Below are 27,335 nucleotides of genomic sequence, written 5' to 3'. Positions count from 1 at the left end.
TTAACTGAGTATTGCAACAACCCTTTTGCATTCAGTTTAGTCCTGTCAAAAGCATTTTCCGAAGATCCATAATTTCCAAGTCGAGAGTTTATAACTTGCAAGAAATTATATTAAGTGGAAAAAGTCCGCACTTATAACCTTTATCGGAACACCTGTGGATGCATAATGTGATATTCGCTTCACTTATTTCAGAAAAATTTATCGCTGGGTGACGTCAGGGACAGATTAAGCTTGTCGTCGACGATTATTATTTGAATTAGCCGCAATAACTGAGACTGACGGTTTAATGGACGGATGTTGTATGTGTTAATCAAGAGCGTCATGTGAACCGAAACTATAGTCGGTTTACTGAACAGATGGAGTGATGACGTGCGCTTCCACATATATGCGCATGAAGATGTAAAATGGGGTGGTTTTGCTTACACAGTGCTACGATTTTTATATTTATTTAGGGCTTTAGCAAGTTAGTGGATGATTTTCTTTGAGTGTGGAGTGCTTTGTCGTTTCAATCTGGCGCCATTTCCCCCTACTTGGTCATTGAACTCCCCACCCCAGCTCACCCTCGCGCGCACATCGATTCTCCGACCGTAGGTCCGTAATGTATGTCGCGTAGTCGGCCACAAGTCGCGATATTTCGCCATTTTTGTTAAATATGTGGGTACCAGCCCGACCCAGCCGCGTCTAGGCCGCCCAGCGAGCCTTCGGTGCAGCTCCCCGGAGGAATCCGGCCCGGAGCCCGCGATCCGCGCCGCCATCTCGGCCCCCGGCGCCTCCGCCACGGCTTTGTTTTGAGGGCGTCCATCGCCAGTGCTAAACCCAGTGCCCATGCCGGCCAGTGCCCGTCTCCCGCTAATCCATAGTGCGTTGGGTGCGTCGGCCGCTCTCGCGGAAATTTCAGCCCAGCGCCTTCGCCATTTTGTGCTCTAGGCGTATACAGCCGTGTTGACACAAATAACAACAGCTTGGGAGTGGGTTCTCGGAACTGGGTCGAAATTTCCGTGGTGCGAAAGCAGTGACCGGTTTATATCGTATGCATGGATAAGTGTGGGATTACGCCCGGCGGCCTGTAATGGACGGGGCCCTTCGCTCCTCTTGAAGTCAGTAGACGGTTTCGGGCCAGGGCCGGACTCGGCCTAACGCTGTTGTGTTGCAGGGCCGGAAGCGGGATCATGTGGTAGGCGGGGCTGGGGGGTGTAGCCCCCCTGTAGAACTGGCGCCGCCATCACGGATCACCACGGCGACCGTCACAGGTAAGATGGGGTAATTAATAAATATCGGCGGGATGGGGGGCACGTGGGGGGAAAGTCGTAAATATAGGACGTAACATATGTTCGGGGGCGCCCTCTGTGCTGCATCGGGTGGTTAATTACTGTTGTGGAAAGTGGAAAGTGTGGCGGAAAGACACGCAAAGACGCTTTCGGTGAGGACATATTTACACGGGGAGGGTATTTACAAAAAGGGATAAAAAGAGAGGCGGGGAGGTCAAGGTGATTGTAAACTTTTCTCTGTTGTCTGGTGGTGGTGAAAGGGACGAGTGGATCTTTCTGGAATTTTAATCCGAAAACTCTCGCTCTTGAAAATACCCAACAAAAGAAATTTACAGAGTAAATATAAACAAAATCAGAAGAAAAGGAGCTACAAATTCAACAAAAGGTTTTTAAATTTGTGAAATTGTCGAAAAATATTAGTAAGTGTTACGTTTTTGGTAGAGGTTTGGCACAGTTCCACGTCCGATCCAATCGAAGGTTGTTTATTAGGCCGGGTCAGCACAATGTCGTATAACATTTATTTATTGTTAATAAATTATCCCAACGTGTGCATGGAAGAAAAAAAAACGTTCGGATCCAGACGACGACGTTTAAAAAACATTGAAAAATTCGGAACTCGGACTAGACGTTTTATGCTTTGGAAAACAGAATTTTCGCGGAAAGATGATATATGAGAATTAACAAGATAAACAGTTTTTGTTCGTTTTTCCTTTCACAAGAATGTGCGGAGGCAGTCTAAACGTGCTCACTGCGCTCGTATTCTATGAAATAATAGAAAGCTTTTAAAATGCGAGCGCAGCGAGCACGGTCAGGTGTTATTAAAGAAATGTAGTCATTGGCGTCCCTGAGAAGCTAACTTATTAAGAAAAAAATTATCGTGATTAAAATATGAATTTAAAGATTGTTTGTGATAAGTGATCACCAATGTCTGTGAAAGTGAAACGTCCTGAACGTGCTCGCTGCGCTCGCATTTAAAACATTGATTTTTTGCTGCTAAAAACCTAATTTATTTTTCATTACTAAAAATTTGTGGCGTTTTTTCGTTTCGTTTATGAGGAAGAATTCGATTATGGTAATCTCGTGCGACAGTAAAAATTGTTAAGTATATTAATTTTGAGGTAATTATATGTGTGGCGCAGTGTTGCCAGATGTTTCTAATGAAATAAAAGAGTAAAAATACAAAATCTTGAGAAAACTATATAACTTAAGAAAAAAGCATAGATTAAGTCATCTGCTCCGATCTCAATTGTTACGAATTTTTCATTCGTTGTCAAAGCGGAGGGAGGAGCTTAATTGCAAAATCGACACTTTTTAGAAAAATTTACAAACTTAAACATGTTAAACATTGTGTTATGAAAACAAGAACGCATATTAAGAATAGCAAAGGCAAAATATATGCCCCGCCCACCCACCCTATCTCAATTCTGATGATTTTTTTATTCTTCGTTTAGCCGAGGGGCGGAGTTTAACTGCAAAATCCTTATTTTTCTACGAGAAATTACCATGTGACATATGTTCTTAAGTAATCATGTTGTTCAAAGAAAACTATATGTGTTAAATAAAAACAGCCAAAGATTAAGCCCCACCTATACCTATCCAGATATCAGAAGTTTTCATTCAAACCTGGGGGCGGAGCATAATTGCAAAATCCATAATTCTCTACAAAAAGTTAACATTTTAGACGTGGTTTAAGTTCCTAAGGTTAATAAAATCATCACAATTGGGGTGGGGTGGGTGGGCGGGGTTTATATTTTACCGTGTTTTTTTTTAATATGTACATTCTTCTTTGAACAACACGATACTCAAACACATGTTTTTAATTTCATGTAAAGAAATAAGTATTTGCAGTTAAGCCCCGCCCCCTTGGTTGACGGCCAATAAAAAAATCATCACAATTGCGATAGGGGGGTGGGCGGGTTTACATTTTGCCTCTTAGTTTTAATATTCTTTTCACAACATGAAACTTAAAACATGTTTAAAATGGAAAATTTGTGTAAGAAAATATCGATTTTGCAATTTTGCACAAAATATATCATTTTAATCATGTTTTAAGTTTCTTGTTGTGAAAAGATGGCGATGTATATTAAGAAAAAAGAGGCAAAATATAAGCCCCGCCCACCCGCCCTATCTCAATTCTGATGATTTTTTTATTCCTCGTTTAGCCGAGGCGAGGGGCGGCGTTTAACTGCAAAATTCTTATTTTTCTACAAGAAATTACCATGTGAAATATGTTCTTAAGTAATCATGTTGTTCAAAGAAAACTACATGTGTTAAGTAAAAAAGAGCCAAAGATTAAGCCCCACCTATACCTATCCAGGTATCAGAAGTTTTCATTCAAACCTGGGGGCGGAACATAATTGCAAAATCCATAAATCTCTACAAAAAGTTAACATTTTAGACGTGGTTTAAAATCCTAAGGTTAATAAAATCATCACAATTGAGATGGGGTGGGTGGGTGGGTGGTATATATATTTTTCCTTTTTTTTCTTAATATACATAATATTCTTTGAAAAACACGATACTCAAAAATATGTTTTTAATTTCTTGTATAAAGAAATAAGTATTTGCAGTTAAGCTCCGCCCCCTTGGTTGACGACGAATAAAAAAAATCATCACAATTGCGACAGGGTGGGTGGGCGGGCTCACATTTTGCCTTTTTGTTTTAACATGGTGTAGACTTCTTTTCACAATAAGAAACTAAAAATATGTTTAAAATGGAAAATTTGTATAAGGAAATATCGATTTAACAATTAGACTCCGTCCCATAATTGCAAAATCCATATTTCCTTGCCAAAAATGTATCATTTTCATCATGTTTTAAGTTTCTTGTTGTGAAAAGATGGTGATGTATATTAAGAAAAAAGAGGCAAAATATAAGCCCCGCCCACCCGCCCTATCTCAATTCTGATGATTTTTTTTATTCGTCGTTTAGCCGAGGGGCGGAGTTTAACTGCAAAATCTTTATTTTTCTACGAGAAATTACCATGTGAAATATGTTCTTAAGTAATCATGTTGTTCAAAGAAAACTACATGTGTTAAGTAGAAAAGAGCCAAAGATTAAGCCCCACCTATACCTATCCCGGTATCAGAAGTTTTCATTCAAACCTGGGGGCGGAGCATAATTGCAAAATCCATAATTCTCTACAAAAAGTTAACATTTTAGACGTGGTTTAAGTTCCTATGTTTAATAAAATCATCACAATTGAGATGGGGTGGGTGGGTGGTATATATATTTTTCCTTTTTTTTTTCTTAATATACATAATATTCTTTGAAAACATGATACTCAAAAATATGTTTTTAATTTCTTGTATAAAGAAAGAAGTATTTGCAGTTAAGCTCCGCCCCCTTGGTTGACGACGAATAAAAAAAATCATCACAATTGCGACAGGGTGGGTGGGCGGGCTCACATTTTGCCTTTTTGTTTTAACATGGTGTAGACTTCTTTTCACAACAAGAAACTTAAAATATGTTTAAAATGGAAAATTTGTATAAAGAAATATCGATTTAACAATTAGACTCCGTCCCATAATTGCAAAATCCATATTTCCTTGCAAAAATGTATCATTTTAATCATGTTTTAAGTTTCTTGTTGTGAAAAGATGGCGATGTATATTAAGAAAAAAAAGGCACATAATAAGCCCCACCCAAAGATTAGGCCCCACACATACCCGCCCCAATCTAAATTCTCAATTGTGATGAATTTTCCATTTGTTGTCAGATCGAAGGGCGGGGCTTAATTGCAAGAGCCATATTTATCTACAGGAATTTACCATTTTAAGCATGTTTTAAGTTTTAAGGCAAAATATAAGCCCCGCCCACCCACCCTATCTCATTTCTGATGATATTTTTTATTCGACATGAGCCGAGGGGCGGAGCTTAATTATTAAATCCTTACTTTTCTACGAAAAATTACCATGTGAAATATGTTCTTTAGTAATCATGTTGTTCAAACAAAACTGTATGTGTTAAGTAAAAAAAAGACAGAGATTAAGTCCCACCTATACCCACCCCGGCATCAATTGTGAATAATTTTTCATTCAAACCCGGGGGCGGAGTATAATTGCAAAATTAATATTTTTCTACAGAAATTTATCATTTTAAACGTGTTTTAAGTTCCTAAGAGTAAAAAAATGATCACAATTGAGGTGGGGTGGGTGGGCGGGGTTAATATTTTGCCTTTTTTTTCTTAATATAAACATAGTATTCTTTGACAAACGTGATACTAAAAATCATGTTATTAATTTCATGTAAAGAAATAAGTACTTGCAGATAAGCTCCGCCCCCTTGGTTGACGATTAATAAAAAAATCATCACAATTGAGATAGGGCGGGTGGGCGGGCTTTGCATTTTGTCTTTTTGTTTTAATATGTGAAGACTTCTTTTCACAACATGAAACTTAAAACATATTTAAAATGGAAAATTTGTATAAGGAAATAATCGATTTTGCGATTAGGCTGCGACCTATAATTGCAAAATTAATATTTCATGTATCATTTTAATCATGTTTTAAGTTTCTTGTTGTGAAAAGATGGCCATGTATAGTAAGAAAAAAAAGGCAAAATATAAGCCCCGCCCACCCGCCCTATCTCAATTCTGACGATTTTTTTTATTGGTCGTGAGCCGAGACGCGGAGCTTAATTGTCAAATCCTTATTTTTCTACGAGAAATTACCATGTGAAAGGAATCATCTTGTTCAAAGAAAACTATATGTGTTAAGTAAAAGAAGCCAAAGATTAAGCCCCACCTATACCTACCCCGGTTTCAATTGTGATGAATTTTCCACTCGTTGTTGGACCCGGGGCGGAGCCTAATTGCAAAAGCCATATTTCCATACAAAAATGCACCATTTCAAACGTATTTTAAGTTCCTAAGAATAAAAAAATCATCACAATTGAGAAGGGGTGGGTGGGAGGGGTTAATATTTTACATTTTTTCTTGACATTCGTTGTATTCTTTGAACAAAACGATACTCAAAAACATGTTTTTAATTTTTAGTCAAAAAATAAGTATTTGCAGCTAAGCTCCGCCCTCTCGGTTGACGGCGAATAAAAAAAATCATCACAATTGCGACAGGGTGGGTGGGCGGGCTTACATTTTGCCTTTTTGTTTTAATATGTGTAGACTTCTTTTTACAACGTGAAACTTAAAACATGTTTAAAATGGAAAATTTGTATAATTAGGTTGCGGCCATATGTCCTTGTAAAAATCTATCATTTTAGTCATGTTTTAAGTTTCTTGTTATGAAAGGATGGCTACATATATTAAGAAAAAAAAGGCAAAATATAAAGCCCGCCCACCCGCCCTGTCTAAATTCTGATGATTTTTTTATTCATCGTGAGCCGAGGGGCGGGTCTTAATTGTCAACCGCAGTTTATTTTGGATATTACGTTACGACTTTGCCACATTATTCCAATTTTCTTGATTTCTTGAAATTTTTTGGATTCATAAAAAATCACAGGGGGTTATTTTTAAAATCTGTTTTACATCGTTTATGGTGTGTTTATAAAAAATGTATCACTTATTACAATTTTCAAATATCGATATTCTAGTTCTTTTAAACGAAACACCCTATATTTTATTACTGCATCTTATTCTATTGTTGTACATTAGTTGATAGTTACTGCGATTTTTTACTTTTTTAGGAGACACATCGACATATTAGAAGAATGAGGACAAAAAATCGAGTAAGATACATTTAAAAATAACTAAAATATACATATTTGAAAACTGTAAAATTGAGATCTTTTTTATAAACACTCTGTGTATTAAAATTTGATTTAGTTGATATTACAACAAAGCAGCTACTTTTATTTATCCTTCCGGAAAACAGACTGATTTTAAAAATAATGCTACTAAGATTTTTTGTGAAATTTCAAGAAAATTGGGATAATGTAACTCTAGATGGTTAAAAATAATTTTAGAGTAAGTATAGTCCTCAAAGAACCGTAGTCTTTGACTTTTTTGTATCTCTAATAATAACTCACGCTATATATATTCCCGTTATGTATGAATGGCAAATATAAAAGGAAACAAGAAAAGAATAATGAACAAAAAATAGAAGCGATTTAGATAAAAGTTAAATTCATGGAGAAAAGAAGAGCAATAAAGGGTAAAAAAACATGTGATGATAAATGCTCGCAAGATCGATATGGAGAACAAAGGACTACAATTTTGCTTAGAATAAGAAATAAGAAAAATAGTCGGCTAAGAACAAAGCATAAACAAAAACTCAAGAAATTTATTGTTCAGAATTTTTCTAAAATGTTGTGTTTTTTCTTCGTCTTGGTTTCCTAGAATATAATCAATCCGACATTTTTTATTGTTAATGTTATTCAAATTTTATGAAATAACATATTTCTCTACTTGTAGTTTATGAACCTGTGTTGAATTTTTCCCTAGCATATTAGCAACCAAAATTTCATTAAAAATGAAAATAGGTATTACTTCCTCAGGGTGTTGTAACTTTGTCTTTCACCGCAACAAATTTTACTTATTTGCTCACTTGAGTGTTTTAGCATTTTTTGTAGTTGTACACGTCCAATAAAACGAAAAACTGCTGCATCCGACGTACCGATGCTCTTAGGTCTGATAAATGGGTTTAAAACCCCAGTAACTAAATTATCAATTCGAGCTGACAAAAAAGTAGAACGTAACGGTAGATCCTTAGTTACATTTGCAGCAGATAAACATTTATCTAATGGACTCGTGCTCAGACTTGCGACTATTAATCAACTACTTAGACCGAATAACAAGCGCATTTATTTTCACTTCTAAAAATTGGACTTTCTCCCCGCCACATTTATATTTAACGCCTCCGCTTTAACCATTCTCCATATTCGAATTTGGCGCCGAAGTACGGTCTCCAACCGTAATTGTGTCGCATTGATTGCCATCTCAAACAATTACCTTCCTCGACTTCCCCGACTTATATCTGGGATTTTCAACAGCGTATAGAGTCCAGATCGGATGTGCGATAAGACGAAGCGATTTTCTGACGTTTTCACTGGCCCAGAAAGCACATAATAGAGGCTTGATGAAGGCTTAAGAAACCCAACACTATCAGGAATGACACACTAGCACACATCTTCCACGTCGCTGCGAAAGTTGGCTGAAAATTTCATTTATGCCGTTCGGCGGTCACGCCATATGGAAGCCGCCTCCCCCAAAATAAGCTCGAACGACTAATTTTCGGGGAATCGACGTTTGCAGATCGAGGGCCGGAAGAAGTCGGTGCGAAGAACGCAGGCTTTAATGGAGGTTTTCCTGACAGGAATCTTTTTTTAATGAAGCAATTTTCGCGAATTTAATACCGGCGAGTTTTTGTTCTTTATTAGAGAATTGAGGCTAGGGGATAATTCCCTTATGACAGGGTCGTAATTGGGTAGGCCTCAGAGCTTAACGCATGTTTCCCTCGTCAGTGAAAATGTGAAATATGGTCACTTTTTGCAGTTCTATTTATTATTAAGCTGCGTAAGCGGGCCGTGATTTCGTGACGCGGAAAGCTGGGTTTTTGCCGAACTAGCGAGCCGATTGCTTTGAGAAAGTCAACGAAAATGGGGCGCACACATCCCGTCCGCATTCCTCCGAACACTCATAAATATTCACAACATGAAAATCAATCACGGGGTTCCAAAGAAACGCGAGAGCACCTTCATAAATAAGTAAAACCCAAACAAAACAAAAAAGACGTTAACATCAAGGAAAAAATTCCGCCGGATTGGCCGACAGCAAATCAAATAAAGCCACCATAAATACGACATGGTGAGAAAAGCAGCAACATGCTCATATGACAAGACCGGTATTGATTGTCTTCGCGGTGACACATTCGATAAATAATGCATGACTACAACAAAGCTAAGACTTTTTATTATGCAAATTATATCGATTCATATTTCCAATCAAATCAATTATTAACGAGTTTAGTGAAAAGCGGCTCGAGCTGTGGCGCTTTCGGGTTCCATTGCAGCGGTAAAACTCGCTGCAGCGAGTTGCAGGAAAAGCGGACGGCCGGAGTCCATTCAAAATAAAAGCGGCATTTATCGAACGTAATGGAGCCGGTGAATGACAAGTGGCGCCTCCACCGGCCGACGAATAAAATTTTCTGACAGCCGGAATTTGCATACGTTGTAAATAACGAGCTAACGGCTTGGAAGTGACGTAAACATTGTACAATGGGAAATTGGTGGTTTTTGTTTTAATAAGGGGTTGGTTTCTTTTATGGCGGGGCGCCGATTGTGCGTGTGGATCGCGGTCTGCAATCAACCGGACTTTAAAAAAAAATGGGACATTTTATACATATTTGTGCACTAGCGGTTTTCGCGAGGGTTTTTATTATTCAATTTTTTTATGGGAAATGTAAGGAACGTTTATTTGTATTTGGGGTGTTAAGAATTTTACTAAATGTTTATTTACTCGAAACTTACTTCGGCCCTCTAGTGCTTTCGATAAATTGTCTACTCGTTTCGAGTTTTTTATTGTTTCTAGAAATAAGATCTGTCTTTGAAAACATTTTGATGATTTTATTGCTTTTTATAGAAACGACTTTTTCCATAGATAAGGCGAAAACAATCGTAAATTAGTTTTCTTCGAAATGTTTTCTATAAAATATATTATTTTTTGGATTTATTTGGGAATTTTAAATGTTTGCACAAAAATGGTGGAGGCGCCGGAAAAATACAAATTTTGATATGAATTTATGCCGACAATGTTTAAAACATTTCCAATACCAACACGATATGACGGGACAAATTCAGATTTGAAGATAAAATAAATAGCAGTTTTTGGAAATATTTTGACCATTTTATTGCTTCGTGTAGAAACAAATATTTTCCGTTGTATGTACAGATAAGGCGAAAACAATCATAGATTAGTTTCTCAAAAATTTATCATTTTAGACATGTTTTAAGTTTCTTGAAATAAGTCTACACATATTAAGAAAAAAAAGGTAAAATGTAGCCCCGCCCACCCACCCTGTCTCAATTGTGATGATTTTTTTTAATTCGTCGTGAGCCAAAGGGGCGAAGCCTAACTGCAAAATCCATATTTCCTTACAAACCGTTTTAAATGAGTTTTAAGTTTATAAGAATAAAAATCATCACAATTGAGAAGGGGTGGGTGGGCGGGGTTTATATTTTGTTTTTTCTTTCTTAATATACACAATGTTCTTTGAACAACACGTTATCAAAAACATGTTTTTAATTTCTTTTAAAGAAATAAGTATTTTGCAGTTAAGCTCCGCCCCCTTGGTTTACGGCGAATAAAAAAAATTCATCACATTTGAGACAGGGCGGGTGGGCGGGCTTAAGTTTTGCCTTTTTGTTTTAATATGTGTAGACTTTTTTTCACAACATGACACTCATATTTAAAATGAAAAATTTGTGTAAGGAAATAACGATTTTGCAATTAGGCTCCGCCCCAAAATTGCAAAATCCATACTCTCTTGCAAAAATGTGCCATTTTGACCATGTTTTAAGTTTCTTGTTGTGAAAAGATGGCTATGTATGTTAAAAAAAAGACAAAATATAAGCCCCGCCCACCCGCCCTATCCCAATTCTGATGATTTTTTTTATTCGCTGTGAGTCAAGAGGGCGGAGCTTAATTGCAAAATCCTTATTTCTCCTTAAGAAATTACCATGTAAGACATGTTTTTGGGTATCATGTTGTTCAAAGAATACTATGTATATTAGTAGTAATGAAGTTTTCATTCGTTGCTAGACCTAGGGGTCACATTTACCATTAAACGCGTTTCAAGTTTCTAAGAATTAAAAAATTATCACAATTGAGGTGGGGTGGGTGGGCGGGGTATATATTTTGCCGCTTTTTCTTATTACACCTAGTATTCTTTGAACAACACGATACTCAAAAACATGTTTTTCGTTTCTTCTAAAGAAATAAGTATTGTGTCTCTTGGTCCACGGCGAATAAAAAAAATCATTACAATTGAGATTGGGCGGGTGGGCGGGTTTAAATTTTGTCTTTTTGTTTTAATATGTGTAGACTTTATTTGACAACCTGAAACACATGTTTAAAATGTACCATTTGTATAAGTAAACATCGATTTTGTGGTTAGGCTCCGCCCCATAATTGCAAAATCCATCTTTCCTTCGAAAAATGTACCTTTTTGGCCATATTTTATGTTTCTTGTTGTGAAAAGATGGCTACACATATTAAGAAAACAAAGCAAAATGTTGCCCCGCCCACCCACCCTATCTCAATTCTGGTCATTTTTGTATTCGTCGTGAATCAAGGGGGCGGAGATTAACTGCCAAATCGTTATTATTTCTGTACAAGGAATTACCATGTAAGAGGTGTTTTTGAGTATCGGATTATGCAAAGAAAACTAGGTAGATTAAGAAAAAATTAAAGCCTCACCCATACCTGCCCTGATCTAAATAGTAATGAAGTTTTCATTGGCAGACCTAGGGGTGGAGCCTAATTGCAAAATCCACATTTCCCTACAAAAATTTACCATTAAACTTTTGTAGTTAAATTAATTAAATATTTTGCCTTTTTTCTTAACATTCGTTGTATTCTTTGAACAACACGATACTCAAAAACATGTTTTTAATTTTTAGTAAAGAAATAAGCATTTGCAGTTAAGCTCCGCCCTCTCGGTTGACGGCGAATTAAAAAAAATCATCACAATTGCGACAGGGTGGGTGGGCGGGCTTACATATTGCCGTTTTGTTTTAATATGTGTAGACTTCTTTTTGTAACGTGAAACACATGTTTAAAATGTAAAATTTGTGTAAGTAAACATCGATTTTGTGATTAGGCTCCGCCCCATAATTGCAAAGTCCATCTTTCCTTCCAAAAATGTACCATTTTAACCATGTTTTGTTTCTTGTTGTGAAAAGATGACTACACATATTAAGAAAACAAAGCCAAATGTAGCCCCGCCCACCCACCCTATCTCAATTCTAATCATTTTTGTATTCGTCGTGAATCAAGGGGGCGGAGATTAACTGCCAAATCGTTATTATTTCTGTACAAGGAATTACCATGTAAGAGGTGTTTTTGAGTATCGGATTATGCAAAGAAAACTAGGTAGATTAAGAAAAAATTAAAGCCTCACCCATACCTGCCCTGATCTAAATAGTAATGAAGTTTTCATTGGCAGACCTAGGGGTGGAGCCTAATTGCAAAATCCACATTTCCCTACAAAAATTTACCATTAAACGCGTTTTAAGAATAAAAAAAATCATCACAACAGGGATGGGCTGGGTGGGCGGGGTATATATTTTGCGTTTTTTTCTTAAAATACCTAGCATTCTTTGAACAACATGATACTCAAAAACATGTTTATCGTTTCTTCTAAAGAAATAAGTATTTGCAGTTAAGCTCCGCCCTCTCGGTTGAGGGCGAATTAAAAAAATCATCACAATTGCGACAGGGTGGGTGGGCGGGCTTACATATTGCCGTTTTGTTTTAATATGTGTAGACTTATTTTTACAACGTGAAACACATGTTTAAAATGTAAAATTTGTGTAAGTAAACATCGATTTCGTGATTAGGCTCCGCCCCATAATTGCAAAATCCATCTTTCCTTCAAAAAATGTACCATTTTAACTATGTTTTAAGTTTCTTGTTGTGAAAAGGTGGCTATGTATATTAAAAAACAAAGACAAAATATAAGCCCCGCCCACCCGCCCTATCTCAATTCTGGTCATTTTTTTATTCGTCGTGAGCCAAACGCGCGGAGCTTAATTGCAAAATTCCTATTTCTCTACGAGAAATTAAAAACATGTTTTTGAGTATCGTGTAGGTCAAAGAATGCTATTTATATTAAGGAAAAAATAAAGCCCCCATCTAAATTCTCAATTGTGATGAATTTTTCATTCGTTGTCAGATCGAAGGGCGGGGCTTAATTGCAAGATCCATATTTATCTGCAAGAATTTACCATTTTAAGCATGTTTTAAGTTTCTTGTTTTGAAAAGACAACTACATATCTTAAGAAAAAAAGCAAAATATAAGCCCCGCCCACCCACCCTATCTCAATTGTGGTGATATTTTTAATTGCAAAATCGTTATTATTTCTGTACAAGAAATTACCATGTAAAAGATGTTTTTGAGTTTTGGGTTATTCAAAGAATACTGTGTATATTAAGAAAAAATTAAATCCCCACCCATACCTGCCCTGGTCTAAATAGTAATGAAGTTTTCATTCGTTGGCAGAGCTAGGGGCGGAGCCTAATTGCAAAATCCATATTTTCTTACAAAAATTTACCATTTTAAGTGTATTATTTTCGGAATTATTTGGTAATTTTAAATTTTGCTTTGTGTAGAAACGACTTTTTCCATTCTATGTATAAATAGGACAAAAATAATAATAAATTAGTTTTCTTGGGAAAATTTTGTATGAAATACATCATTTTTCGGACCTATTTGGCAATTTTTAATGTTTACACAAAAATGGTGGAGGCGCCGGGAAAATACAAATTTTGATATGAATTTATACCCACAATTTAAAAAAATATTCCAATACTAACACGATATGGCGGGACAAATTCAGATTTGAAGATAAAAGAAATAGCAATTTTTGGAAATATTTTCATCATTTTATTGCTTTGTGCAAAAAATAATTTTTTTCGTTGTAGTCGAGATAAGGTGGAAACAATCGTAGATTAGTTTCCCAAAAATTTATCATTTTAGACATGTTTTAAGTTTCTTGTCGAAATAAGTCTACACATATTAAGAAAATAAAAGGTAAAATGTAGCCCCGCCCACCCACCCTATCCCAATTGTGATGATTTTTTTTATTCGTCGTGAGCCAAGGGAGCAGAGCCTAATTGCAAAATCCATATTTCCTTCAAACATTTACCATTTTAAATGAGTTTTAAGTTTCTAAGAATAAAAAAAATCATCACACTTGAGAAGGGGTGTGTGGGCGGGGTTTATATTTTGTTTTTCCTTCTTAATATACATAATGTTCTTTGAACAACACGTTATCAAAAATATGTTTTTAATTTCTTTTAAAGAAATAAGTATTTTGGAGTTAAGCTTGGTTTACGGCGAATAAAAAAAAATCATCACATTTAAGATAGGGCGGGTGGGCGGGCTTAAATTTTGCCTTTCTGTTTTAATATGTGTAGACTTTTTTTCACAACATGAGACACATATTTAAAATGAAAAATTTGTGTAAGGAAATAACGATTTTGCAATTAGGCTCCGCCCCAAAATTGCAAAATTCATACTCCCTTGCAAAAATGTACCATTTTGACGATGTTTTAAGTTTCTTGTTGTGAAAAGACTACATATCTTAAGAAAAAAGACAAAATATATGCCCCGCCCACCCACCCTATCTCAATTGTGATAATATTTTTTTATCGTCGAGAGCCACAGGAGCGGAACTTAATTACAAAATCCATATTTCCTTACGAAAAAATTATCATTTTAAACGCGTTTTAAGTTTCTAGGACTAAAAATCATCACAATAGAGATGGGGTGGGTGGGCGGGGTTTATATTTTGGGCTTTTTTTCTTTATATACATAGCGTTTTTGAACACGATACTCAAAAACATATTTTTAATTTCTTGTAAATAAATAAGGATTTTACAGTTAAGCTCTGCCCCCTTGGTTCAGGGCGAATAAAAAAATTCATCACAATTGAGATAGGGTGGGTGGGCGGGCTTAAATTTTGCCTTTTTATTTTAACATGTGTATACTTCTTTTCACAGCATGAAATTTAAAACATATATAAAATGGAAAATTTGTATATGGAAAAAAATTTATCATTTTAAGCATGATTTTTAAGTTTCTTGTTGTGAAAAGATGGCTATATATATTAAGCTAAATTAAGGCACAATGTAAACCCCACCCACCCACCCGATCTCAATTGTGATGATTTTTGATAATAAAAAATCGAAATATGTTTTTGGAAACATTTTGACCAATTTATTTTTTTGTGTTGAAACTAATTTTTCCATCGTATGTATAGATACGGCGAAAACAATCGTTGAAAATTTCCTATAAAATATGTTATTTTTCAGATCAATTTGTGGATTTTAATTATTTCCACAAAAAAGGTGGAAAATAAAAATTTTGATATAAATTTATGTCGAGAATGTTTTAAGAATTTCCACGTTTAATAATATATGTTTAAAAGAATGAAAGTATGCTGTAAATATCCTAATACCAACAGAATAAAAAAAATTGAAGCAAAAAATAAACACAAATTATTTTCCAGATTTATTTGGGAATTTTAATTATTTGGAGAAAAATGGTGGAGGCGCCGGGATAATAAAAATTTCAGATAAATTTATCTCGAGAATTGTTAAATAATTTCCGCATGTATTAATCTTTTTTAGAGGAGTGACACTATGCCTTAAATATCCTAATATCAACACAATATAACTGGACAAATGAAGATTTGAAGGAAAAATAATCACTTATTTTTGGAAACTTTTGATCATTTTATTGCTTTCAGTAGGAACGACTTTTTTCCATCGTATTTAAAGCCAAGAAGAAAATAATCGTAAATTAGTTTTCCTGGGAAATTGTATGAAATATATTATTTTTCAGACTTATTTAGGAATTTTAAATGTTCACAAAATATGGTGGAGGCGCCGGGAAAGTAAAAATTTTGATATCAGTTTATCTCGAGAATTTTTAAAGAATTGCCATATTAATTATTATATGTTTAAAAAATTGGTCAAAAGTTGTTTCGACAGAACTTCGCTCGCTCCTGAAATACAATGATAATTTTTTGGGTCACCCTGTATGCGCAAATCCAAAAAATATGAATGGAATGGTCAATCACAAGTACAAACTCATCATATTTTGTACATTTTAGATAGGATTTTTTCGGCAAAATTTTGGGCTGACGTCATCAATTTTTGTAGGGGATAAGCAAACATATTTTGATGAAAAAGTTATCATGCCTATCATAACCTTAAAATATCTGCAAGATTTTCACCCATATAGCGAAACATTTTGATCAATTTATCGCTTTGTGTGAAACTATTTTTCCCCGTCAATATAGATACGGCGAAAACAATCACAGATTAATTTTCCTGGTAAAATTTTCTATAAAATACATTATTTTTAAACCCATCTGGGAATTTTAAATGTTTGTCCAAAAATGGCGGAGGCGCCGGGAAAACACGAATTTTAATTCACCTCAGTGTTTATGCATGTGTCGAAAAGCCACTTTTGCACCTCCCTGTACATTTGATGCACAGGTAATTATGAATGGCGCAAATTTATTGGTCAGGACACTCCAATGATCAAATTCGAACTCATATTGACAAATAATTGTAATTTATTTAGCACGAGTTGAATAAATTGGGTTTCTGTTTTGCTAGTTTTCCCGTTTAATTTACCACCAAATCGCGGTTGGTTGGGCATAACTGATGCGTTTTATGTTATATTTATATTATTTAAAACGTCTGCTACATCTGGCCGGCGTTAACACAATTATAATTCAATCCATCACAAGATTTCCAAATTCAGTTTGATTCAAGTACTAGAGAAAAACCGGGACAGATTGCTCGAGACCCGAAATTAGCCCCATCCTATACATGAGTAAAGCTAATTAACCCTTTTTCTCGCCACCATTTCGAGACATTCGCCCCTCCTTCTCGCTTTAAACCGCGGCTATCTCCTCAAAAATAAATCTCCATAATTCTAATTTTCTACTTCTCGCCGCTCTCTCTATTAACTTAGCCTCAATGTTTGCGTGTTTTTTAACTCCGCATTTTAAACGTAATCATATATCCATCACGACCCCTTTGAAGTTTCCACCGAAATGATTTTATCTCACCTTCAAAAGGACAAAACAAAATTAAAAAAAAAACCCTCGCAAAAGATGTAGAAGTGGCGTGTGTGCAACCCCATTAAACCAGAGGAAGGAAAGCAATTTGAAAACAATCTTTAAGCTTGGAAACAATTTTTCGGAAGTTTAAACGAGTTTCGGTCTATCTCGCCCCGTCTCGTCAGTTTCGAAACGAGTTTGATCGCAACCAGTGGCGTATCGACTCGGGGTGTCCCTTTTACCCTCTTTAATTACAACGCGAATTTTTTTCTGTATTTGGAGCAAATTTAAAGCACTTTCGATTGTCTTCAGCGTCCCTTTTTATTTGTTCTTGTTTAAGCGTCCCCGTCCACTTATCCCGCTCCCATTGCGCGTTAATTCTGGTCGAGAAAGAAAACTCGAGTAACGCGTTCCCTTTGGAAATTCCCGAACCGAAGTCCCAACAAGTAATTACGCGAGTTAAAGCCGGGGAAGACAAGACCATGAGTCGGAGAACATCCCGTAAAACATCTCCTAAGACTCGAAATTACCAGGCGCTGAACAGAAGGAACGACAGAACGCCGGTTAACTAAATTCCGGGAGTAATAGACCGAAATTCGGGAGGTTCGCGAGGGTCGCAGGTGCGAATTGACCGTAAAATTTAATTTTTTCAGGGGAGCGGGATGTCGCGGTTCCGGTCCGAGTTCCGGTGATCCGGGGAGTCGTATGCGGTACGCATCCATTATTAAACGCGCACGCAAATTAGGCCGAGAAAGGGGGAAGTTTTTAAGTTCGGGGGGGGCGATTATCACAATGACGAGATCGGCCCGATACGGGGTGTTCATCAATCACGGGTTTAAAATTAGGAGAAGGGTGAAGTTAGATCCAACAAATCACATATTGCTAATAAAAGGTAATTTTATTCCGTGCGGCATTCGCAAATTACCTTTTATGTAGATGGCGTGACGGTGTTTAAAGCTACATTTACAAATTTAAATGCTTAAAGAAACTCGGATAATGGTTCAGTTTAGTAATTTTAATAATAGGCTATCAGCGCGACGATTCCCTTTTAATTTTCTCGTTGGATCTCGTTTAATTTTAATGCTTGCTTTGCCAAGTACGAAAAATATTGCTAGTTTTAGAGGTGGATTTTGTACAGGGAACGCTTCATTAATTTTTATGACAATCACGAGCTGAATATCGTAAATTCGGTGATTTGGCGGGCGAATAATTGAAATCGGCGGTTTTATCATCGTTAGTTTTAATGAATCATAACTCATGGGGGAAGAGTCGTCTTCAGTCAAAGTATTATTTATTTGCTTGTGTGTACAACATATAATTGATACAAACATCAATAAATATTGCTTGCATAGCTCGTGTGACAGACATGTGACGAGAAATCATTTATAAACAAGCTTTATTTAACCGCTGATTGCGACCTAAATTGAAATTTTAGAATTCCTTGCTCGGCAGTTGGCGTCCTAATTCGGCCATACACAGTAAAATATGTTATCATTCCCGCCATCGAAGCGATAAATTATATGTTAAGTACATTTCGCCCACATTAACAACGCTTTGATCAGCCTTGAACTTTTTATTGGTAGATGGCGCTTCTTTCAGCCTTGAAAGAAAACGACTTGCATAGCCCCCGAGCCCGAGAGCGCAAATGGCGCAGCCGGTGGGATTTCGAACCATTCAATTACCGTTCAACATAGTTGCGTTAAAATAAGTAAAACCGTCGAAAGAAGCAAAACAACGCTTCAGCTATAAAACCACAACGTAGCAATTCACAAATGTCGTCGAACAAAGAAATGAAATAAAAAACTTTGTTCGTGAATCGGCGAATGGGAAAGTTGCGAAATAATTTTTACGGCTTTGATTTTATTAATAATTGAGGACGCAGGACGCGAATCGAGAACAAAAAAGTCGTTGATTTGTTTTGAAAACAAAGCCGAAATTTTACCATGAGAACTCAGCCACAACACACAAAAACCGGTCAATATTTAACGATTAACTTTGAAACTTCCAGTCGGGGAAACAAATGCCTCCAAAAGAAATAATTAAACTCGCAGAGGAAGCCAAATTAATTTGGCTAACCGTTCCAGATTTAGCTCGTCGGTATCGTGCTTTCGCCGCCATTTGCCCAATTAGTAAATTTTGCGGCTTCAGGCCTAATTCTTGCTAAGTTATGTTGTGTAAACACACGGTAAGTGTTTGTTCATGAAACTGTGGTAGCGCAAAACAGCCAAGAAATCGGCCCCATATTTACCAAACAAGCAACCGCCGCATTGTTGTTGAGAGCGCGATTCGGGACGGCCTGTAGATGCGAAAGTGGCGCAGTCGCCAGCAAATCATCGAATAAAATAAATAAAACGAAATAAATGTCATTAGGAATAAAGTTACAATAAACAAATAAAGTTTAATTGGTTCAGTCGGTAGGATTCTAAATCATATTTACTAAACAAGCACGGCTCCAGGTTTTGCTGTTATTTCGAAGTAAATGTTGATCTTAGACGCAGCGTAGATCTCCGCACGTGGTAAGGCTGAAAGTGGCGCAGTCGGTAGGATTAAAAACGGCGTTTTATATGTATTTTTCGTCTCCTGTAAATATATAATCTCGCCGCGGTGGAAATATCGTCCGCCATGTTGCCGTAATGCCCGACACGTCACCTTAATTTGTCTTTCCGGCCCAGACAAGAGGCTGAGGTTAAATGGTGTATGTGTGACAAATAGTCTCTTCGTTTCACTAAAAATTCCCCGATACTTTTTTTGCTGACCGGTTCACGGAGGGCCATAATCAGTGAGATATCTTGCGGAAACACCCTCGAAAATGTAAAGAAACGGCCTCTGAATAAATCATCGCACTTATAAATAGTTGGGTTTTTTCGATAACAAAACCGCGATCTAGAATCGAAGCCGGCTGAAATTTTCATAAATATCCGCATAAAATCTGGTCTGCGGGCTGAGCAGTCGAGCGTAAAATTTACAACCCATCGCATTAATTCCCTTGATGTTCCCAATAAATACGTTTTCAGAAATTCACATTTAAAGTAGTCGTAATGAGATTTTTTTCATTCGCAATCAAACAAAAATTATGAGCGCCGATATTTATTCGCCCCCAATAAAAATAAAATCGCCCAAACAGAGCTCATAAAAAGTGGAATTGATTACTCGTAAATCATGGCTTTTTTAGTGATGATTTGTGTTGTAGTGGTAGGATGCGGAATCGGGTTTAAACAACGATTTGACGGCTTCATTTCTTGCCATCAATTAAAATTCGGCGCGCATAGGACTAGTGGCAGGATTTTGCGAACATGAGCCTCATTAGTCTCACATTGTCTGTCATGAGAATAAACTTGTAAAGAGACAAACAAGGCTACGTCTACTATATTTTAAATAATAATGCTTTTACTTAAGCAAATATGAGGCAAAAACGTTGTCGGATTTTGCAACAAGAACAAGAATCTCGTTAGTATCGTTCGCTCCGCTTTTTAAACTTGAAGATACACGTGATTTTGTTGCTGGACCCGAAAATGGCGCAGTCGGTGGGATGCCATAAATAACGAAAATATCTCGTTAATAATGCATGATTCCTCGACACAATTAAAGTGCAGGAATGTGTCCTTTCGGATAAAAACCGCACTACAATCGCGATGCAATTGCAGTGTTTAATGAAAAAGCTCTCCGCTTGAAATCCAGTCCGCGGTTTAATCTCAGTAATTAAAGAAGCTGCGGTGCAGAAATTAGGTCTTGTAGAAAACATTAGTCGGAAACCCGTTCTTTGATAAATCCCATGTAACGCGGCACGGTAAGTTCTCTAGATTTCCCGAGAACTTCACGACTCCGCCATGTAAGTAGCTTTGCAGTTTGAAATTTGTTTCCACTCGAGACAGAGCGAAGCAAATATAAATTACGTCGGCCATTAACGAAAGAAAAAGATTATTTCCATTTAAGTATCAGCAATTAAGCGCGATTTTAATTACTCCCGAGATTCATAGTTTTATTTATGCTCGTGAAAATGACGTTTTATGGCTTGTCGAAGCAGCGCGACTACCAGAAATTAATAGGAAAAAACTCATCACGACTAACTCATTCCAGGCCGTGCTCACTTTTATTATTTCCTTTGTACTATTACTTCATAATTTCCCTTATTACGTTATCCACTCCAGGAACGACACTCGCCCGAAACACAGATGACTCATTTCCAAACAAAAATATAATTTTATAAAATGAACTAAAGAATGTAATCAAATTTCACTTCCACTTCGACTCGATACGGCTTCCTAAAGAATTTAATTTATATGAAAAAAATCCAAATATAAAAGTTTGAGTGAAGCTCTCGCAAAACAAACGTAAGATTTACGTCAGGAGGGTGGGCTTAGCCTCTCGAAATGTAACAGCATCACAAAGGACCGGCATCGATCTCCAGATGAAAAATTCTTACTTCAAAGATGGAGAGTCCATCACCGTTGTCATATTTCTTAATTTCAGCCGCGCTCTGCTGCAGATGGGACATAAATCTCGCGAAAGGAAAGGATTGCTTAAAAGTAAAAATTTGTATGTATGTAAATGCAACACGATTTAAATAGTATTGGCCGAATCTGCGAATATTGCTCCACATTTTGTCCCTCCAGACTTCGAAATATTCCTATTATGACACCACTATATTACGGCCTGCATATGCTCTCCCGTTGAGTGCATTCACGGCGCTAGGGGATCAGGAACACGGCGAGTTTTCGTGGAACTGCAGCATAAAAGTTGATTGTTGCATGCAAATGGGCAATCCGTTTCATTTATTGCTCGATCTCTTTATAAACTATTCACTGCAAGTGAATTTAAAATCGCATTACTTCGGTTCGGATTGTGCAAAGTCGTTAAAGATGATTGGGCGTTAGCGTTCCTAGAACGGATATATCGACCCATTAAATTAATATTACAGCTGTAAAAATGGCAAACTCGTCTTTCTTTTTACATCCTACCGACTGCTCCATTTGCGTGTCGAGGATCTTTCTCGCAGTCGCATTCGCTCGTCGTCGAACTACTTATTAGAAAATTTAAAGTTAATTAGTTAAGTATTTACAATTTAAGCATTCCGATAAATAACTCATGCATGAAAATAACTTCCCGAATTAATCGAGAACAATTTTTTTGTCGCTTTCGTGAAGTTTCGTGAGCCTGACAAAAATTTCTAAGGAGCTTTTAAATGTTGGTGATGTGAAAGTTAGGTGACGTCTAGTTATTGACCTCTCCCTCTTGAAACCGACGCCCCGTTCGGTATTAACTTTACTTCGCTTATTTGTTTGTCACGGGTTGATTCATTTAGTCATAACGTGCGTTTTTATCAGAAATCCCGCCGACTGCGCCACTTTCGCTCCTCTGGGCTCCGAATAAGTACGCATAAAGTTTGCAACGAGGTGTCGAAGCCCCGAAAGTGTCTTTGCCGTGGCCTGCGTGTCCTGGCGTCCCAAATGTCGCCAGGCCATTTTTTCTCTTCGCAGTAATAAATAGCCCGTTGCCCCAAATCCCCGCCGCTGCAGCGTCTCGGCAAAGCCTCCAACTTTTCTTCGTCTCATCCTCGCTCGGTTAAACTCCCATTGTCGTCGGTTAATCGCGGCGAAGGTGCAATTAGGAATTTCCGATTGGCGTAATTTAAATTTCGATTAGTTATCGTTAAAATTAATTGAAAGCCGCCTCCGGCAGTTCCGCGATCCATTCGCTAGTTTATGTCTGTCACGGTGTCACAGTCCCAAAACCGAAATAAATAACGGCCGTTAGCCAGACTCCGGGTATCGATTAGCGCTAGGCCGGCGTTAAGCGACACCAGACAAATGTCCCGTCGCTGACGCACGTTATTGTTGCAGATGTCCTGACAGCGGGGCCAGGGCCTCCAGAATGCCGGTGGAAGAGGATTATGGCCGAAGACAGATCGCGCTACAGCAGTCGCCGGCGCCGGCGCAGTGCGAGCACCGCTACGCCAGCGACAAGAACCTGCTCGAGCCGGCCGACCGCTACTCGGACAGGTTCGGCTCGGAGCGCAGCGGCTCGGATCGTTTGCCGTCGGGCGAGCGGTACCAGGGCGCGTCGGAGCGGTACCCGCTGGGGGAGCGGCCGCAGACGTCCGTGTCGTCCGAGCGCCTGCAGCCGGAGGAGAGGAGGGGGGACTTCCAGGAGAGGTACCACTACGCCACGTGCCAGCGGTACGCGCCGGTGGGCAGTCTGGATAGGTACCACACCGTGGACCGCTACTCGCGCACGAGCACGCCCACGGATAGAGCCGCGGCCGACCGCTACACGCCCGTCGACAAGTACCAGGAGGGCGAAAGGCACAACTCGGCGCAGAGCGTATGCTCGATCGAGCGGTACACGCCCACGGAACGACACAGGACGGGCAAGATCAGGGAGCGGTCGGCCAGCTCGGAACGCAAGGGCGAGCAGCGCTACCAGTACCAAAACAGGTAAGTCGACTATTAACTGATAGCATTGTTTAAGTATATTATAGTTGGACAACCTAATACAGATTTTACTTCGCCTAAATAGTGAGCTTTAGGACAAGGAATCCAAACAAATTTTTCGTCAACGCACATTTTCACTACAGTGAGCCAACGTATTAGGTTTATTTTACTCTACATCAGATGGCGCCATCAAACATTAGCAAAGACAAACACCCTTCACTCTGCTCTTATACGAGGAGTTATCCATAAATCCATAATTAACATTGTTCCGTAAACAGTAATGTGTATAAACATATACGTACAAAATCTGAAAATATGCTTGACATAAAAAATATGAAGCAACGCGTTGTAACGTGATACGAAAGAATTGAATTTAAATGCATTTGACTCCTATTTTTATTTGACTATATCTGAAGACCGACAGAAACTTTCCAAGGGTTTTTAAACTGGTATAATTGTTTAGTTTTATAAGATTAAAGTAAAACAAGATTTTAAGTAAAATGTAGATTCGTGGTTTTACAAAAATATTAACACAAAATGAAAATATATGTTCAAAGTAAATAACAGAATGACATAAACTTTCGGCGTTAACATTACAAATAATTACAAGAGAGAAAAAAACGCATTAAGAACTTTAGAGGCATGTTTGTAATATCGAGTTGTTCAAGGCTGCTTTGAAGACTGTTTGTTTCTATGAAAAACAATTGCTGTTATCCGACATTTTGGTAGATTTTGTTCAAAAAATACGAGATAACTAATTGTTTCTTGAACTAGTTTCCGTAACTTCTAAAATTTAAAAAGGATACGCCGTTCTGCTGTAATAAAATCTAGAATAAGGTCAAAATCACACTAATATTACATTAAAATAAGTTACGGACATTGTTTGAAATGTTTATTATAGTTCGAAAACAAGATAAAATAAATAAATAAATAAATAAAATGTGCAGTTTATAAACTTCAGAATTTTAGTAAAAATATAATCATGTTTGAAGCTTTATTTTGTCTGTTCGATTTTATTGGGTGTGTTGGGCCCCTCTCGGGATATAACATCGACATCAGTGCACCGACCCAACGTTCTTCAACCGATGGGATGATTTATTACTTCCGTTATGCTGGCCCTACACACAGCGATTTGGTTTTCAGATTTTCGGCTAGATCTGCACAGTGACATAGAGTATTTTGTTCACGCGAGCATCAAAAATATTACCCCGAAAGCACTTCTTCAAGTGTTATTTTTTTTTAAGATGTCATATTTGTCAGCGTTTCCAAAATTTTCTTCTCTTCAACTAATTTTTCGTAAACCGCATTTGAAAATTTTTGTTATTGTATTTTTTACTTTTTAATTTTCTAAGGCATGAAAAAATCCCATATAGGTTTCTATGAATTTATTAACGAAATCAACTGATAACTTGCGCGCCAGTTTGTGTTAATTAATACCAATAGTGATTATGATAATTTTATAATTATCATTTTAATGAAATTGTGTTCTTCACTTCGCGAACGACAGCAAACAATTTAAAATTACCGCTAGTCAAGCACATGAAAATCCATCTCTCCCAAATATGTCTTTCTTGGCACGATTTGTAATCCGAAGTCTCCCTCCACATGCAATTTTTCGTCGCCTGCTGACAACTTGTTTGATCTACAGACCAAAGCACCCTCAGGCCAATATCGGCTTTAAGCGATTTATCTATAAACCGATATTCATTAGAGTTGATCTAATACACATCCACTACGAAGAACTAACCCATTTCGACCACTGGACTTTACAACGAATAAGTGAACAAAGTTCTTGAACATCTTAACAATTTAATACATAATGTTCCCGAATGACAAAATTTACATTTCAAATTGTATTATCAAATTACACTCTCCAAAATTTGTCAAATTTTACAATAGTAAAATTGTAGTTTCACCCCATTTACGATTTATGCATCCGTGTCGAGTTTTCAGCTTAGACGTCAAGATTTTTGGAAAAAAAAATCAACATTTTCCAATTTATAATGATATTTAAATTTTAAAAAGTAGAATAGTCCTGATCTTGTGATTTATACCTAAATACGCTATTGGGATTTTTCGTCTTGTCGATTTCTTGATTTTTCAACTTTAAATGTCTCAATTTTTCAATATTTCAATTTTGGGCTTTTCCGATTCCTCCATTCTTTAAATTTTCTATTTCTTGATTTTTTTATTTTTCGATTTCTCAATCTTTCGATGTTTCAATGATACGATTTCTCAATTTTTGTCCTCTTCAATTTTACGGTTTTTAAATATTTCGATTTTTCAATTTTTCAAATTTTCACGTTTCTAAATTTTCAGTTTGCCGATTTCTAAAGTATTTTTTTTTATTTGTCCATTTCTGGACTTCCTAAAGTTTAGATTTTTCACATCTTCAATTCTTCAATTTTTCGATTTTTTAAGATTACGATTTTTCAATTTTGCTTTTTTAGATTTTCGATTTCTCAGTTTTCCAATTTTTTAATTTCTCGATTTTTTGAATATTTCTTTCAGTTATGAGATTTTTCAATATTTCACTTTTTCGACTTTTCGATTTTTGAATTGACGGATTTTTTTGATTTCTCGATTTTTTACTTTTTGGATTTTCAATTTATTGTAAACTTTAGATTTTTCAATTCTGCGACTGTTTAATGCTTCGATTTCTCAATTTTTAAACTTTTCGATGTAATATTAAAACATCGAAAAGTTTAAAAATATTTCATTTTTTTAAATTCTAGGTTTTTCGATATCTCGAGTTTTCAGTTCTTCTATATTTCAATTTTTCAATTTTTCGATTTTTTTAATTTTAATTTTCGATTTTCCAGTTTTTCTTTTCTAAAATTTTTCGATTATTCAATTTTTTATTTTCTCAATTTATCGAATTCAGATGTTTCGTTGTTTTGATTGTTCAATTTCTCAATTTTTCAATTTTTAACTTTCCTTTTCGGCTTCCGACTCCTCAATTTCTCGATCCTCCGATTTTTCGATTTCTCGAAGTCTCAGTTTTTGAATTTTTCGATGTTTCGATTTTTGGGTTTTTCGGTTTTTCGATTTTTTTCTTTTGAGCTTTTCAATTTCTGGATTTTCCAATTTTTCAATGTCCCGATTTTTCAATTTTTCAATTTTTCAAATTTTTGCGTTAAATTTTCAGTTTTCTGATTTCTCAATTAATCTATTTTTGATTTTCCCACTTCTCAAAGTTTCGATTTTTCAGTTCTTCAATTCTTCGATTTTTCGACTTCGCTTTATTGGTTTGTCGATTTCTCAATTTTTTGATATTTCTTTCAGTTTTGATATTTTTCAATACTTCGATTCTTTCATTTTTCGACTTCAAGATTTTTCTATTTTTTATTTTTGGATTTTCAGTTTTTTGTTTTTTATTTCAATTTCTCAATTTTTCAACTTTTCCGTATTTTAATTTTTAAATTTCTAGATTTTTCGGTTTCTCGAGTTTCCAGTTCTATATTTTAATTTTTTAAATTTCCGAATTTTTAAATTTTTTGAGATCTCAATTTATTGACATTCGGATGTTTCGATGTTTTGATTATTCAATCTCTCGCTTTATCAATTTTTCCATATTTAAGTTTTCGATTTTTCGATTTTGGCCTATTTCGGTTTCTCAATTTTTTGATTTTTCGACTTCTCGATTTTTCGACTCCTCGATTTTTTTGTCTTTTGATTTTTCGATTTCTCGATGTCTCAATTTTTGAATTTTACAATGTTTCGATTTTTCGATTTGTTGGTTTTTCGATTTTTTGCTTTTCGGTTTCTCGATTTTTCGATTTTTGGTTTATCCGATTTTTCAATTGTCCAATTCGACTTCTCGATTCGTTGATTTTTCAGTTCTTCAGTTCTTCAATTTTTCTATTATTTAGGTTTTTGTTTT

At 36.4% G+C, this 27,335-nt stretch overlaps 1 protein-coding gene across 3 annotated transcripts in view; it reads left to right on the top strand.

The window, feature by feature from the left end:
- Window positions 1–605: 605 nt before the first annotated feature.
- The window catches only part of LOC135133085 (inactive rhomboid protein 1-like), a 114,569-nt gene continuing 87,839 nt past the window's right edge, over window positions 606–27,335 (top strand). For 2 of the 3 annotated variants that reach the window (XM_064061344.1, XM_064061342.1), the window contains exons 1-2: window positions 606–1,250; window positions 22,862–23,455. In XM_064061344.1, the coding sequence (XP_063917414.1) occupies window positions 22,893–23,455 (563 nt within the window). In that variant the 5' untranslated portion in view covers window positions 606–1,250; window positions 22,862–22,892. The remainder of the gene's footprint in view (window positions 1,251–22,861; window positions 23,456–27,335) is intronic. The other variant, XM_064061343.1, reaches the window with a different exon arrangement.

Source organism: Zophobas morio, unplaced genomic scaffold (genome assembly GCF_036711695.1).
Source record: "Zophobas morio isolate AGI-343-1 ecotype UQ-CSIRO unplaced genomic scaffold, CSIRO_AGI_Zmor_V1 ptg000021l, whole genome shotgun sequence".
NCBI lineage: Eukaryota > Metazoa > Arthropoda > Insecta > Coleoptera > Tenebrionidae > Zophobas > Zophobas morio.
This window is presented reverse-complemented; position numbering and strand designations above follow the sequence as displayed.